This window comes from Aristolochia californica, unplaced genomic scaffold (assembly GCF_029961685.1).
Source record: "Aristolochia californica isolate CCGP_79_NKW_82.1479 unplaced genomic scaffold, dmAriCali1.0.hap1 SCAF_7, whole genome shotgun sequence".
NCBI classification, from domain to species: domain Eukaryota; kingdom Viridiplantae; phylum Streptophyta; class Magnoliopsida; order Piperales; family Aristolochiaceae; genus Aristolochia; species Aristolochia californica.
The window spans coordinates 3,971,618-3,989,070 of NW_027182268.1; the positions used below are offsets into that span (position 1 = coordinate 3,971,618).

The 17,453-nt window shown below is 36.8% G+C and overlaps 2 protein-coding genes and 1 pseudogene across 4 annotated transcripts; 2 read left to right on the plus strand and 1 right to left on the minus strand.

The window, feature by feature from the left end:
- The first annotated feature begins 2,227 nt into the window (after positions 1-2,227).
- Positions 2,228-8,885, plus strand: LOC137935914 (zeaxanthin epoxidase, chloroplastic-like; annotated as a pseudogene).
- A 482-nt stretch (positions 8,886-9,367) lies between these two features.
- Positions 9,368-11,810, minus strand: LOC137937580 (uncharacterized protein At5g64816-like). Of its 3 annotated transcripts, none has more exons than XM_068782673.1 (2): positions 11,695-11,810; positions 9,368-9,939 (listed from the first exon to the last, which is right to left on the minus strand). In XM_068782673.1, exon 2 carries the CDS (start codon positions 9,882-9,884, stop codon positions 9,501-9,503), a length of 384 nt encoding a protein of 127 aa, XP_068638774.1. In that variant the 5' UTR covers positions 9,885-9,939; positions 11,695-11,810; the 3' UTR covers positions 9,368-9,500. The 3 variants fall into 3 exon arrangements, with proteins under 3 accessions (XP_068638774.1, XP_068638776.1, XP_068638775.1); XM_068782675.1 differs by having other exon boundaries at positions 9,368-9,947; XM_068782674.1 differs by having other exon boundaries at positions 9,368-10,060.
- A 3,887-nt stretch (positions 11,811-15,697) lies between these two features.
- Positions 15,698-17,080, plus strand: LOC137936239 (pentatricopeptide repeat-containing protein At4g33990-like). Its single transcript, XM_068780810.1, is given in 3 exon segments — positions 15,698-16,685; positions 16,688-16,845; positions 16,847-17,080. Coding segments are annotated over 3 exon segments (1,380 nt in total).
- Positions 17,081-17,453: the final 373 nt, after the last annotated feature.

Below are 17,453 nucleotides of genomic sequence, written 5' to 3' on the forward strand. Positions count from 1 at the left end.
GGGGGATGCAAGAAACAGTTTTCTCCCGTTTTTGCCTGAGCGAATGAAATGGTGTAATCTCACTTCAATTCAAGTCTTTTTATACTAAGGCTATTTTTTAATAAACTAAGTAATGTGGGGGGAATTCATTCCACTTCATTGTGGACTAACTCCCCTAAAGGGATCAGTGTATTATCGGTTTTGATTAAAAATACTTGACAAATAACACTTTTATTAAAAAGAACCCCACAAACTCGTTTGTAAAACAACCAACCCACACCTCGTTATCAACATAAAGGAAATGATTTTTGGCTTAAAACATGAATATTTTATAAGATTCCCAACCAAATTATCCATTTTTTGTCTGTTTCCAAAAAGTTGTAAAAAATATTGATCAATCAATCATGTATAACAACTTGGAAGCTTATGATGTAACGATTCCTTTTAGGATATAACATTGTCCTTTAGAAGATCACACCATTCAAGGACCTTACTTTGACCTTTCGAAGATCCCTAAATCATAAGACATTAAAAGATGCTTTTATGTTTCGGTTAGATAATGCCAAAAAAGAGTTCATGTCGGGTAAATTTCAATTATTTTGTCAGGATAATGGCAACATCTTGTGCTTACGCTACTCAACAAAATGGTGTAGCTAAAAAGAAAAAAAACCAACATCTCCTCGAGGTAGCCTGTAGCATATTTTACTCTATGAAGGTGTCCTATTTTACTGGCCCTATGTCATTCTTATCGCCTGCTTACTTATTAATAGCCTACCATTTTCAATATTTAGTCATAAATCCTTTGAGTTCTTCAAGCTTGTTGTTTATTGATCACTCAATTATGTATAACGACTATATTTTGATTTCTTCAACTATGTTGGTTGACCATATCATCAATCAACGAGTTTTCAATATTTCACAAAACTTATTTATTGATCATGCTTTATAGAGTTGGTTATACAATGTTTTGTATGATCAATCATGCTATAGAGGGTGATCGATCATACTTTATAACTTTTCTTGGTAGCATTATGTAGAATCAATCATGCCTAACCAACGATTGATTATTTTTAAAAATTTTTTGTCACACTACATTCTAGATGATCGATCAAGCCTATACAAATTGATCAATCATGTTATATGCTAGTATACTATTTTGAAATCTAAGCATGATATATGCTAGACTAAGGGTTTTAACAATTTTAAATCATTCATATGCATCGATAACACACACTTTTAGAAAAAAAATCATGTTTTAATACTACAATGCTCTTGAGTACCTTAGGATTAAAATTTGGTTGATTGTTCTCTTACATGGCTAGAGTCTTGAAATTTTTCTATATAACTTGGTTATAGATCTTCAAGTCTTCGATATTCTAATTAATGTAAGTTCTTCTCCGCAACAACAATTTTCAATGAGTTTTTGCTTTAGGTTTTGCCATCGGCCTCATAAGTTTGTTAGTAGTCATGTGTTTAATATACACTAATAACAATGTCGGTAACAATTCTAGCTACCTATTTTGTTATCATCAAAATAATCGAAAACCAGCATGGATTACCAATCATTGGTCTAACAATTAGTATCAACAATCAAAGACTAAATCATGTCTAACTTCAACGAACATAACATATATATAAATAAGGTGGTCTAATTGGATCCAATTCAACCTATGGTTGGATCCCGTCTAAACTTGGTTGGACTAAAACCGGTCATTCTATCAGGTTGATGGTCAGTTCAATTTTAATAAAACCCAAACCGAACCCACCAATTAATCAAGGTTAAATTGGAATTTGTCCTTAATCCAAACAAAATTTGCCCAAGACCCAGATTTGGGTCAAAACCCAATTGAGGAGGCCAAGTTAGCCACTCCCTTTCTTTGTAAATCCGAAGGGGCAGTCACCCCTCTTCCTCTTTCCAGTTTTTAGTCTATGGCTCTCAACCCCTCGTCTCTATCATGCAATAATAGAAAGGGATAGGAGAAGGAGATCCCTTTGATATTGCATAAACTAGGCTTCACATATGCAAAGTGGTCAACAAACTTCAGTGACAGAAATCATACTAAACCAGAACGAGCACGCACGGTAATACTGAAACAGGATCCACCGAAACTGAATTTTGATGCGTCTTTGAGATTCCGTCACCGCAGTACGTAATTCCTTCAATGGGCGCTCGCCTGACTTGATTTCTTCTTCTTCTGTCTCTCTGCATGTTATCAAAATTTAGATACTCAGAGAGAACATTCTCTACAAAAAATTCAAACCCAGGTGGGAAGTTCGTCTATCCTCCATGTGCCAGCTCTGTCTGCGATTCAACGTTGACTCAGACATCTGTCGTTACGCAGAAAAAAGAAAAATTATTGATGCTCGTTTCCTTTCCAGGTTCCGACCGTTCCTTAATGTTCCTCTATCATAATTCATACCCCTCCCTCCCGGCTCGAGACCTATCATTTCCAGAGAACACCAAAACAATCTGCCAGGCGTCAGCTCTGCAATGTGCGTAGAGGGTTGAATTTCGGGAGGAACTCCTCCGATTGGCTTTCATTTTTCGGGGTCCCACCACCTTCTCTCTCCCTCTCCCCTCTCTCGTATCATTTATTCTCTCTCCTCACTGCAGCCGCCACTTCTAGCTAGCTTGCTTCACTCATCTTCTTCTTCTTTTTCTGTTAGTGCTCTGGAAGGACGAGCGGACATTCAAGACACCCACGAAAAAGTGACCCGCGACTGCTTCTCATCTTACAGTTCCTTTAATGGCGTCTGCCGTTCTGAGCTCCACGCTCTGTTCGTCTTTTGTTGTTTTGTGTAGAACCCAGAATTCATTTCCCGTTCCTAAAGAGTTCTCTCAAAGATCCTTCAGGAAACAGTGTCTATCTGCCCCTACATCAGAGCATAAGAGCCCAGTCGGGGTGCCTACTACTTCCGCTGAGGCGACTGTTGCTGAGGGACCGATGTCGAAGTTGATCAATGACAGTGCCCAACCGAAGAATCTTTGGATTCTTATTGCTGGGGGTGGTATCGGAGGTTTATTTTTTGCACTCGCGGTGAAGAGGAAAGGATTCCAGGTTCAGGTCTTTGAGAAAGACATGAGTGCGATTAGAGGTGAAGGGCAGTACAGGGGCCCGATTCCGATACAGAGTAACGCGCTGGCAGCTCTGGAAGCCATTGACATGGATGTCGCTGAAGAGATCATGGCAGCCGGTTGTATCACTGGAGATCGAATCAATGGACTTGTTGATGGAATTTCAGGCGATTGGTAAGTTCTCAGTGTTTTGGCTTTTGTGATATTGAACGTGGTAAAAGCTACTTCATTATGGTTACCAATTTCGAGAAAAGGAATATAGGAAAGATCATCCCATAGCTGATTACGATATAGAGACGGTTTATTTTGTAAGAATAAGAAAATAACCTCATGACATAAACGGGTGACTTTGGTTTGAAGAATACTTAATCAAAGAACAGATACATGGGCACCTTTTCGTTCTATATTTTACCTTGTAAACCTGTATTACCTATTTATTTAATTTGTTTAAAAGGGCAGGTAAGAATCCCTTAAGTCTTTTGAGATGGAAATGGTGATGGAGTGACTGTGGAACAGGTATCATAGGGATAAGTCTTCATGAGTGTGGTCTTTTTTACCAATTTTCACAAGAAAGAGCATAAACGACAGGTAAGGCTTTCTAAACTGCTTCATTTGGGCTCAACCCGGGCAGGTATGTACACAGGCCAACCATAACAAGGGGGTGCTTCGTTCATCTCGTTGGCCTCATAAAACAGATTGTAGCTGCACTTTGTAATATCTTGTTCATAGTGGTTTTTAGTCACTGTCTTGTGCAAAATTCACTGTTTGAATCATCTAAACTTGTGGACTGTAGGTGGTCAATGTTGGGTGATCTTTAGTTTGGAATATAATACTTCCAAGGTGCTGCCCACCTAATGGTGTGGAGATTTTTAGCCACCTGAAACTTTTGATGAAACACCAAAATTTGACTTCACCTGGGATAAATAAACTAGTATTTAAAGATTCTTGTCTACTTTCAGGTACATCAAGTTTGATACGTTCACTCCTGCAGCAGAATGAGGACTCCCTGTTACAAGGGTTATAAGCCGAATGACTTGTCCTCCCTGTTACAAGGGTTATAAGCCGAATGACTTTACAACAAATATTGGCCCATGCAGTTGGTGACGATCTTATTATGAATGACAGTGAAGTTGTAGATTTTGAAGATGATGGGAACAAGGTGATTTAATGCTGAAATAGTTCTTTTCACTTTACCAAATGTAGAAACTTCATCTACCAGTGCAACTTTAATCACTTATTTCTATGTGCTATTAATCAGGTTACAGTGAAACTAGAGAACGGACGATCTTATGAAGGTGATCTGCTAGTTGGTGCTGACGGAATATGGACAAGGGTAGTTTTTGGTGTATTGTTCAAGGAAAAATTGCTTAATATAGCAACTCGATATCAACTAATAACAAATTTTATACACTAAAGGTTCGGAAGAACTTGTTTGGCCCCTCAGAGGCATCCTATTCGGGCTACACTTGCTACACTGGCATTGCAGATTTTGTGCCTCCAGATATTGATTGTGTTGGGTATGATCTCCATGTCTGAAAGTTTAATTTTACATTAATTTTGTTTTTAAAGTTTTAATTAAGATTACACAGCACATTAAACCTAAATTATTGTACTTGAAGGTATCGTGTACTTTTGGGTCACAAACAGTACTTTGTTTCTTCAGATGTGGGGGCCGGAAAGATGCAATGGTATGCATTCCACAAGGAACCACCTGGTGGTGTTGATGTTCCAAATGGTAGAGAAGATTCTTCAGCTTTTTTCTTTTTGTTTTATTTTTTAGTTGCCCTGACTTCCTCGTGGAGAAAATTGAAAAAGCATTTTAGGGACTAAGTTAATGGGTAAAGTTATTGGTATGTCTATGATTGGATTATAATGGTTTGATATGCAATCCATTCTATCCAGCTTGAGAAGTATCCATGTATAAAAGCAAATGCCAAGTAGAATGTGTTTAAATCTTAGTTCACAGAAAAAAAACCTGTCTTTGATGAACTAAAATGCTTGAGCTATCTCATAAGACTTGAAAAGGTACAAATTGGCAACTCAATAAAAGTTTCATATGGGTTAAAAAAAACTAGTCCAACTTGTCCAATTTCCGGATCTCAGTATTCCAAGACACCAAGCTTGATTATGACCTTTATAAATGCTCTTGTTGGGAATCTCATCTCATTTCAGTCACAGCAATTGAGAAGCCGAGAAACATTTTTATGAAGATCTGAACATCCATAGTTTTGCTCCTCTTGGTTTTATGTACTTCCACTTTCCTTTTTAACGTGACTTCTTTATTTTGCATCTTCATGCTGCCTATGATTCTGTTGTTGATTACATGTTTAGGCTCTTCAGTCAGAGTGAAACAATTTAGACTCTCAAGAGCCTGTGAAACAGAATTCACATTATATCTCTCATGCAAACCTAAAAGCTCAATATGCATCTGAGATGGCAGTATTTCTGCATTTGATATTTGATAGGTAAGAAGGAAAGGCTGCTCAAAATATTTGCAGGGTGGTGTGATAATGTGATTGACTTGATACTTGCAACGGATGAAATGGCAGTTCTTCGCCGTGATATATATGACAGATTCCCTTCTTTGACTTGGGGAAAGGGCCGAGTAACCTTGCTAGGGGATTCTATTCATGCCATGCAACCAAACATGGGTCAAGGTGGCTGCATGGCTATTGAAGTATTCTCTCGTCTTTTCACCTTTGAATCAGCATGAGTTCTGCAACAAGTGTAGATGGATCTTTATTTTATTAGATGGTTAAGAATAGTAGAACAACTGAGGCATCAAATTGTTTCAGATTACAGTTTTGATATGCAAAATATGTTCTCAGATGGAAGTCTGCTACTACATTAATTAGGGTTAGCAGTTTATGAGTTGTGAAAAAAATACCAAACTTGACTCTTGCAGATACCCTTCAAAGCCTTGATGTACCAGAATCCAATTTCTTTGATATAGAAGTCTCATCTTTCTTATGGACTTTATGCAGCATAGCAACTTTATATTATCCTACTTCATCATATGATTTAGATTTTTTCCGTGCTACTTGCAATTTCATAGGATGCATATCAGCTTGCTTTGGAACTTGAGAAAGCATGGCAACAAAGTGTTGACTCAGGAACTCCTATGGATATTCCAGCTTCTCTGAAGCGGTAACTTTCTTGTGTTTTGTCTTTTTTTTTTCCCCCTGTTTCAGTACAAGAAGTAGAATATTTATTTTTTATTTGAATTTTTTATGCCCATCAAATTCAAATGTGTAAAACAAAGTATTGGTTTGAGATATGTGTCTAAACTCTTGCTCTGTTTTATCTGCTTATCTTTTTTCCTTTTTGTCAGTTATGAGAAAGAAAGAAGACTTCGTGTTGCTGCCATATACGGAATGGCAAGAATGGCTGCAATAATGGCTTCAACCTACAAACCATACTTGGGTGTGGGACTTGGACCATTATCAGTAAGTACATAGATAAAATCTATTTTTTCTTACATGGTAGTTATTTTAAGTACTCCTTCATAATGGGTTTCTTGTCTAGTTTTTTACCAAGTTCCGCATTTCACATCCGGGAAGAGTTGGTGGGAGATTCTTAATCAAATTTGCGATGCCTTTAATGTTGAATTGGGTGTTGGGTGGTAATAGGTAACTTTATTTAAAACATCTGCTTGCATCTTTCCAATTTGTTGAACTTCATTTTAATTTTATTTAATTTATATTGTGTTTGCAGCTCAAATCTTGAAGGGAGACCTCTAAGCTGCAGACTTTCTGATAGAGTATGTTTTTCATTTGGCAAAAGCTATTAAATTCTAATATATGAAATTGAGATAAACAAGCAAGTATATTTTTTTCTGTGTAGGCAAGCAACCAATTACAAACATGGTTTGCAGATGATGACGCCATGGAGTGTGATCTTGATGGAGAGTATGATACACGATCACCAGATTGTCTCCATGAAGTTTTCTTACTTCTGACTATATTTTATTTTCTGTAGGTGGTATCTCTTTCCCATTGTAGATGAGGCTAATGGACTTTTAGAACCTATTCACTTGAGCAGGGATGAAACAAAACCATGCATAATAGGGTAGGCACTTGTATTCTTTCCTTTATGCTTTGTTTCTTTTTACAGTAAAAATAGCAACTAGTGCAGTTGAGCATAACTGTTGTTCAGTTACTTTTAATGAACTTATTCCTACGAATATGATTCTACTGTAATGTTTCATTTTTTATTGACAAAAATGGCATTTCTTTTTTCAAAAATTTTTAATAATATTTTTCATCTGCACATTTCTTGTTTTCATCAGGAATGTACTTTACAAAAGCTCATTCTTCTATTTTGTTCTATTTTGATGCAGGAGCATTTCACATCATGCGCCTGAAGAGTCAGTAGTTATATGCTTGCCACAGGTGGGTTTAACGTAGTTAAATACACATCCAAACAACTTTATGTCTAGCTAATGTCTAGCTTGATAAGCTTCTCCAATTGTTTATGAACTTCTGATTTTTCCTTTTTGTAATTGTTGTAATTTGTGATTTGTTTACTCCATAAACATCGACACTATAACAAATCTAATGTTTAATTTAGTGGTAATCCGACATTCACTAATTTCTTTAAACTTTTTATTTCAGGTATCTGAAAAACTTGCCTGTATCCATTGCAAAGATACTGCCTTCTACTTGACTGATCTGCAAAGTCAACATGGTACTTGGATTACTGAGTAAGTATCATGATAATACCACCTGAGTCTGTTTATTTAAGTTTTTATATTGTTATTTGTTATAGTAACATGGTTTCACTGAATAACACTCTTATGCCTCGCAGTAAGGAGGGGCGGCGCTACCATGTGCCACCTCACCTTCCTGTTCGGTTTCATCCATCTGATAAGATTGAGTTTGGTTCACAAAAGGTAAAAATACTTCAATGCATTTTGAAATTTATCTGTTTAATTATATGTTGTTTTGGCCTCGGATGTCTATTTGGCTCTTGCTTAGATGCATTTAGCTTGAACGTAGATACAAAATCATGTTACTTGCTCAGCAGAAATGGTTCCATGCATGGCCTCATATAGATGTCATATCTCCAAACATGGCCTAGGTTAGTTTACCAATAGAAACTTAACCAAACCATGGTTTTAGGATAGAAAAAGTGGATTTAGTGCAGGCATATGAACAGGGGAGGGATCTTTCTGCCCTCTGCTTTGACAGGGGTGATGAAGAACCTCTCTTCATCTTCGTGCCGGGTTTGGAAGGAGAGTTTAATCCGTGCTGACTTTTCACAGAAAAGGGAGAGGAAGTACCTCCTTGTTTTCTTCCTCCCCCACAGGGAGGAAAGCCTTCCTCCGCCCTCTCACTTTTGCATGGAGAAAAAGCAGGAGCATGGAGGGCATATTTCCCCTCCCCTTTCTTTCCAGGCACAGCCTGTGGTCTCTTGCATACTTCCCATTTTTATTATCACAAGAGATGATAGTGATGGTTTGAGAAACAAATGTTACGCCATCCATTAAAATTACTACCTTGCTAATGAAGATGAAAGTGCCTTAATATGCCAAAGAGATAGAAGGTGTCAGTTGAAAGTACCTCTCATGCCAAAGAAGTTGAAGGTATGACTCTTTCTGTGCAGGCTTCTTTTCGGGTGAAGGTTATGATGTCTTTTCCAGAAACAAAACAGAGTCACGTCCTACAAGCAGCGTGACAACTTCTACCGAAAGGCTCCACGACTGTACAGATTCATTTAGAGTAACGTAAGAAGGTGTTCTTCATAGAGTAAAGAAAGATTTTTCTTTTCTCCTATTCTGACAACTGCGTACGAGAAAGAATTCTGTTTTCCAGTAGAAATGTTGATAAGATTTAAAAAAAAAAAAAAACGAAAGAAGAAAACAGAAGTTTCAGTATTTACTCAACAAATCCTTGTTTCTCATCCTTACAGTATCGTCTGCCTTCTGTTAACGTACTATGTTAAAAAAATATATATATCATCTTTTGGAGGCTCCCATTGAACCAGAAGAATCTGTCGCACAACTCAGAGAAGCAACATTTCTTGTACTTGTGTTACACATTAACCTTGCTACCTGTGTGGTCACATGACGACAAAGGTGAAACAAGTAATGCCATGCACTTTTTTGTTTTTCAAGAGGAGACAAAGAGTCCTCTAAAAACCCTTCAATGGCCCAGCAAACAAGATTGAGCCGAGTACTTCATTTGCGTTCAAAATAATTGAAAATTCTGTTTTGTTTCCCAAGTCAGGGAAACTAATAGCTAAGGCATATGAGATCCCCCATGTTCACATTTCTGGTGCACAAAACACAATTTAGGACCCAGAACTATCAAGTAGCCCCAGAGTGAATATATGTATTACGAAAGAGGGAAAAGGTAAATCAATTGAACAACCTGGTCTGTTATCTAATTAAAAGAGTCGGAAACCACCAAAAATTCATCCACAAAAACTACAAGAGGGCACTAAGTTAAGAAGAAGAACTAATTGATGAGAGTCTAAGACATTCACTTTGACACCTCTTAAGGCAAAGATCATTCCAATTTGGCACCTGGTGCTGGTTCACACAAACCGTTCGAGCACAAGCATCAGCACAGGCATCAAGCTCTGACACCCCACAGACTGTAACACACGTATCAGGTGTTGGGTCCTTAGAGAATGCACCAACCTTTTTCAGCATTCTTTTTGATGTACAGACCCTCTCACACACAAATATGTCATCAGGGTTCTTTTCACGCCCCCGGGCATCCTTTATCCTCTGTTCTTCAGCACGTCTTCTTTTCGCTCTGATAGCTTGCCCTAAACCAATGGCTGGAATTGCAGCTCCCACTAGGGTCCACCATATATCAAGCATTGGTGCAAGTACCCTTTAAGTATCTTGCTCTTCAACTTTTTTTTCCACTTTCAAACTGAAAAACTAACAAATTGAAAATGTAAATGGAAGATCTTGAGAAAGACCTAAACAACACGTTTGAACTGCACTTCAAATTCCAACCTCATGTCATATTGTATATATAACAATGCTTTTCTCTGCAAAGTAAAACGTAAAACATTCAAGCTTTAGAAAACACCCCCACATTTATTACAATGTCACACAAGCAAATGCTACCATGGAGCCAATAAGTTGACCGGGTTCTTTCAAACTGGTATAACAAGCAGAACCAGTAGTCCAGCTAATGATGAATCATAAATGAGATTTTATAATTAAGAATACATAAGAAGTAAACTGAGCTGAAAAAAAGAAGACAGGAAGTATATTTGAACCAAACAGACAACACTATCAGTAAGACTTGTCTCTTTGTTTTCACAACAGGATTATCATTTTCTCCTCCAGCTAAAAGCCTAAAAGTTCTCTACCCTATTGGTTTCTCGTATTTATTGTTCATCAACAGAATTTTTTTTTTTTTTTTTGGAAGGGAACCAAAGAATGGAAAAAAACAGGTACCATCCAGATTATCTCAGAGAGAAGTAAAGCAATGGGAGGAGTGTTTTCAATACCATTCAAGATTGAACAAAATATTTTGAAAATTGACACAAGAAATTAAAATTTAGAGAAAAAGTTCAGTGCTAGAAGTAAATGATCTCGTTACTTCTACAGGCAAGTATCTTTCACATGGAGGGAACCATCTTAACCATAAATAGTAAAGAGTTTCCATTATCCAGCTAAGGGCAGCCCTTATGCCCACTGCATCTACATTCTTCAAAACTTTTCCAAGAGAATTCAGAATTTAAGTCAATTACTTCAAATAAAATAATATATTCCATATCTTTCACCATATAAAAAAGGGATATTTTAATGCGCCTTTGACTAAATTCATTAAGAGAAAGCTTCCTTCAATAAAGAGAACACATCACACATTAGATATCTCTAAATACAAATTCCATTAAGAGCCTGGTAATAAATGTGTTATCTGTCAGTCGTTTTTCTCCCTCACTCTTATCCCACTGTCACCTAGTTTTCCACTTCAATGTTTAGATAAATACCTCAACAAATATTCGGAGTAAACATGGGAAAAAAGAGAGGCACAGAAGACAAAGATGAAATAAACCCTGACTATAAAGGGTGCAGCTGGTGAAACCAGAAAAGAAGATGGTTATCTAGAATATATTTAATCAACTACAACCGATAAGTTAGTGAAAAGCACTATCTCGTATTACAAAGGGGCAAGCCATATCGTCCTCTACTTCGACTTGATAATTCAAAGAATGTGCAGCGATACTTGGCAATTCCATTCAGACAGAAATAGTGATTTATAGCTCATTGTTTATTCATCCGAACAAATAAACTTTGATACAACCGAGTTCACAACTTTTTATCTTTGCTCATAAGAGCGACACCCTAGGTTCCAGAAAGGGTGACTACCAGTGAAACTGGAAGCTGATAAAGACAAACAGAGAACAAGAACAGAAAAAAAGGTAAAGAACCGGCGACGACCGTAGGCGTCATCGTTATTAAACTCCAGTGGCAATCGAGGAACAAAAATGAAATGAACCAGTAAAGACCGTAGGCGCCCTCGTTATTAAACTCCAGTGTCAAACAAGGAACAAAAATGCAAATATAAGATGAAAAGAGGACAGCATGATTAAACAGCCATTGAAAACGAAACAAAGAAACCGAAATGAAGGGGGGGAAATAATTCGACAGCTATAGAAAGTAAAAGTACCGGGAATCAGAGATTTGCTGCAGTCATCTCGTCATGTATCGATCTCAAACTCTCTTAGGAGCAAATCGATTGGAGCCACAAAAAAAAAAGGTCACTAGGGTATTCGCAACTTGCCCACCCTTTTATTTGTTGCTGATCATTTTTATGGAGTCTAGTTTCTCCCACAATTCCTTATATTTTATTTTATTTTATTTATAGGAAAACAAAAAGGAAAGAAAATTTATTTTCTCTTTTTTTATTGAACAAAAATTTCTATTTAATTTTATATTACTTTTTTTATTGAAAAAATTATGATTAATTTTATATTATAAATAATAAAAATAAGGTTAAAGTAAGATAAATGATAAAAAAAATCATTTAGTGATTTTATTTTTTCTACGGTTTCCTTTTGGATTGGTATGAAACTTATTTTCTATCATTTTTAATATTTCTTAAATGTAAAAAAAATTATGAAGAATAAAGTAGAAAAAAAAATTATCCTTAAAATGGCACAACCACTGAAAAATTTTAGTAAATTGGAAAGTTTAAAAATCTTTTGTCCTTTGATGGTGACACATAATTGGAGTAAAATATGTACCTTGAATGAGGTTGAAACAGGTTTTCAAACTAAATTTATGTCTTAGATTCTCAAGTATTTAGGGATGGCACATGTCGATTTGGGGACAAGTTTCCCACAACCCGAACCAAACCCTAAACCCTGACCATGAAACCCAAATGGGGCCAACCCCGTTCTCGCCCTGTTCCCCTATACTTCAATCTTGACCCCCCATCCCTGATCAATCCCATCTATGAAAGTGTTATATATATTTTTAAAAATTACAAAAAAAATCAATAACCATAAACAAGTACAAAATATTTTAAAATAATTTTCTATAAAATTACATTATTGTATGATTAAATTATATGTTATTCATGTATTTTCTAAAGGACATTACGGGTATAAAACCTTGCGGGTTGGATTCAGGAAAACACATCCCCGAAACACGATGGTTTTTTTTCTTCCTCGCTTCATCCTCGACCCACAAGGTGAAATGTAAAACCCATCCTTAGGTTTTCAGGTAGGGTTGGATCAGGTTTTTGAGTTTCGATTAGGTTAAAATACAGCTTTAAGTACCTCACCCAATCATTTTTTGTCTTTGAAATAATGGAGAGTGAATTTTACATTTGAAAGTTCACCCTCGCTATTTTTTTAAAAATAATTAAGCACTATTGGTGTTTTACTTTAAATTTCTTGAATTTGCTTGGTGTTTTGTAGCTGGACTATGGTAGTTGATGAAGTATGAGTTTGGCACAAGTGAGTCCCAAATAACTTTTATTTATAGGTTTGTATACCATTGGATTATAATTTAGCCTTTGTGGTGTTTGTTGTAACTATCGTTTGTTGATTTTTAGGATTTCATGGTAATAATACTATTGATTAACGAGATTAAGTGAGGAAGAAAAGAAGAGAGAAGATGTGGAAGATAGAAAGTGAGAAAAAGAGAGAATGCAGGAGATGGCTAGAGTAGAGAAGAGAGAGACAATCTACGGGAGACAATGATGGAGTGAGGATTAGTTTTGAGAATCAATGTCTAACCCTCCTCCTAAACTATTATTTATAGAGGTTAATGAGCCATGATTACATCTATGCCCTTCACCCTAATAGGTGAGGATAAAAACCCAAAACATCATAGAATATTTATTCCAATGCCACATAAGCTTACTTATAATATCGTTCGGCTTTTGATCAATAAATTATATTCCAAAGTGTGAAGATACTTTGGGAGTGGATTAACAACTTGAGTTTGAGTTATGTGCCATTATAAATTCCCATATTACAATTGTAGTTGTGTAACTTTTGTATATTTACTTATCTAAGCTCTGATTTTCAAATTGCTTATTCCTAGTCTCTGTCCTTTTTCTATCCAATGGAGAGATGGCACAATGAGCTCTCCCCGTGTGAAGAAGGGGAGGTAGAGAAGTTGGAGAGGAAGTTGAGGAAGAGAGAAATTCAGAGGGAGAGAAAATATGAGTTTGTTGGAGTAAATGATCAAGTTATCGATGGTTTTAACACTTTCATAGATTCCTCCATAGCTGGTCTTCTAGCAAAGACAAAACACTCGATGTGAAAGAAGAGAGAGTTGTAGTTTTATCTTACGTCGTATCTTTGTAGATCGAGATGCAACAAAGTATTAAATTTGGCTATCAATCATTGTAACACTTTCGAAGATTCCTTCGTGGCTGGTCTCCTTACAAAGACAAAACACTCGTTTAATCTTTCTCTTTTTTTTATCCAATGGAGAGGTTGCACAATTAGCTCTCTTCCATGTGAAGAAGGGAGGTAGAACCCCTCCCATTCCCCCTTTGCATGTTCAATAGGGCGAGAGGGTATTACATTCTAGGGTTTCATTCTTAGAAGAACTAGGATTTACAAGAAAAAGAAGAAAGAGGGAATAAGAGACATGAGAGAGGCTAGGAGCACTTGAGGTAATTATAAGTTACCCCAGTCACTCACTTAATTACAAGAGATATAACTCATATTACTTTAACACTCCCCCTCAAGCTGGTACAAAAACATCAATTATTCCCATCCCAGCTTGGTACATGTAGAGAGAGGGATAACTCTCATGAAAATATCAGCTAATTGGTTCTTGGAGGGAACATATTGCATGAATATGAGACTAGTTGCAATTTAGACAGCCAATTTCAATGAGTTTGGTTCTTTTATGAAAAACTAGGTTGGTTGCAATATGAATGACTACCTAATTATCACAGTGAAATTGCATAGGCTCGATTATCAGAAGCCCAAGCTCTGTCGTCAAGGATTTGAGCTATAAGAACTCACTTATAGCATGAGCCATGACCCTATCTTGATAGTCACAATATTTTGTTTTTGCTTCTCCAAGTGACTAAATTACCTCCCATGGTTGTATATAATCGGAAGTTGATTTTCTGTCATTAGGAGAACAACTCTATTTGCATATGCAAAACCCTCGATTTTAGTATGTCCATGACATTTATATAATAACCTTTAGCCTAAGATTTTCTTTAAATACCATAGTATTCTCTCTTGCGCCATCCAATGAGACTGTCAGGGATGGTGCGTAAATTGATTGATGACACTTGTGGAATAAAATATGTCTTGTCTTGTGATTGTGAGATAAATTAAATTTTCAATTAAATTTTGAAATCGTCCAACATCAACATCTCCAAATTCAACACACAATTGGGTTCCATCGATCTAATCAACGAGCGTACATCCAAGCATTTCAGTTTCTTTTAATAAATCGAGGATATACTTTCTTCGATACAAGATAATGTCATGACTCCATTGCAGAACTTCTATACCCAAAAAGTATTTGAGTAGTCCTAGGTTTTTTGGTTTCAAACTCTTTATTTAAATCTTTTTTTGTCTATTAAATACCCTTAATATCAGTCCCAGTAATAATAATGTCACCAATATATATGCATACCTTCTGAAGGTCTTTTTGTAAACACAGAATGATCATTTTCACGTCATGTAAACCCAAGTTGAATAACCACAATAATAAATTTATCGAACTAAGCACGAAGGGATTGTTTCAACCCCATAAATTGCTTTATTTAGTTGACATACCTTGTCTCTCTCGACCACATAACTTGGTGGTAGACTCTTATAGACTTCATATGATAGATCACATTGAGAAACATATTTTTAACATCCAACTGATATATAACCCATTTAAAATTAGCTGCTAAAAAAACAAGAACTCATACTAAATTCATCTTGGCTACCGGAGAGATTCAGTCATCTCGCCATGTATTCGATCAAATTCCCAGGAAAAATGCACTATCTTGGAACGTTATGATTTCGGGGTACGTAAAAAAGGGTTCTTTTCGTGAAGCACTCAGTTGTTACCATCAATTATTGACTAATTTTAGAGTTCGCCCTGACTTTTACACTTTCCCTGTGGTCTTGAAATTTTGTGAGGTGCTGCGAGATGGCAAAAAGTCCATTGCTCGGTTTTGAAGTTGGGTTTCAAAAATGATGTCTTCGTGGACTCTACTGGGTTTGGCATCTATTGCTGCTCAGAGAGGGGACACTCAAAGTGGGCGGTCTTGTCATGGTTTCGTTCTCAGAAGGGAATGGACTACGAAGGATATGTTAACTGGAAATGCTCTTGTTGATATGTATGCCAAACTGGGTAAGGTTGACTATACCCAAAATGTCTTTGACAGGATGCCTGCCAAAGATGTGATTTCATGGAACACTATCATCACTGGCTTTGCACAGAATGGGCTTGCTGATGGGGCAATTAAGCTGTTCCATGTTATGGGTAAGTCTGATGGCATACTAGTAGATCAGGGTACTATTGTAAGCATTCTACCTGCTTTCTCCCATGTAAGAGCTGTGCGACAAGGAATGGTAATTCATGGAAGAAATATACGGACTGGTTTGTTATATGTTGTGTTTGTTGGAACATGTCTTATTGACATGTATGCAAAGTGTGGGAGATTAACTGAGGCAAAGCTATTATTTAGTGAGGTGCCAAGAAGAAGTCCCGTCCCATGGAATGCTATCATATCCAGCCATGGAATTCATGGAAATGGTGAGGAAGCACTAGAACTGTTCAGGGCAATGCAAGAAGAGGGTGTTAAGCCAGACCATATTACTTTAGTCTCTTTGTTGTCTGCATGTAGTCACGCAGGTTTGGTTGATGAGGGCCAAAAATATTTTCACGATATGAGGAAAGTCTACTTGGTTGAGCCTAATGTAAAGCACTATGCTTGTGTGGCTGATTTACTTGGGAGGGCTGGGCATTTGGATACTGCTTATCAGTTCATTACAAATATGTCTGTAAAGCCTGATGCCAGTGTATGGAGTGCCCTTCTTGGAGCTTGTAGAATTCATGGTAATGTTGAACTGGGAGATCTAGCCTCAGATAATTTATTTGCAATTAATGTTGGCTACTACTTATTGATGTCAAATATTTATGCAATCATTGGAGAATGGAACAGTGGACAGGGTGAGATCTTTGTTCAATTGAGGTGAACAACAGGGTTCATGTTTTTTTCACGGGGAACCAATCCCACCCGCAATGTGAAGAGCTGGGGCTCTTGTTGACCCAGATGAGAAACCTTGGCTTTCTCTCAGATTATAGCTTTGTCTTGCAAGATGTGGAGGAAGAAGATAAAAGAATATATTCTCACTAGTCACAGTGAGAGATTGGCTATTGCATTTGGAATTATTAACCTGCCTTTGCATACTCCTATTCAGATCTTCAAAAACTTGAGAGTTTGTGGGGATTGCCATACAGCTACCAAGTTCATATCACTGATTATTAAAAGGGAGATTTTGGTGCGAGATTCGAATCAGTTCCATCATTTTAGAGATGGCACCTGCTCTTCTTGTGGAGATTATTGGTGAACCTTTACATTGTTTTGACTTTAATGTCCAACTCAGAAAATCAAGCCAGCTGATTACCTCAATCTATAGTCTCACTCTTTCCTCCATTTTCTTCTTGTGAAAATGAGTGAAATTGAGTTTTTGAGAGAGAATGAGGGAGAGAAAAGAGAGAGAAGAGAGCCAAAAGAAACTGCTCTCCTTGGGGTAATGATCGACCTCCAATTCTTCTTATTCAATTAACTATCTATTAATTACTAAATTACCCCTAATCAGTCACTCTTTACATAATCCCTTATATCTCCCCGTTGATGGACTCAAATTACATGAACTACAAATAAAGTTAAACATGATGAACCATAAAATGTCATCTCCAGAAATTATAGTTGAAGTAAAA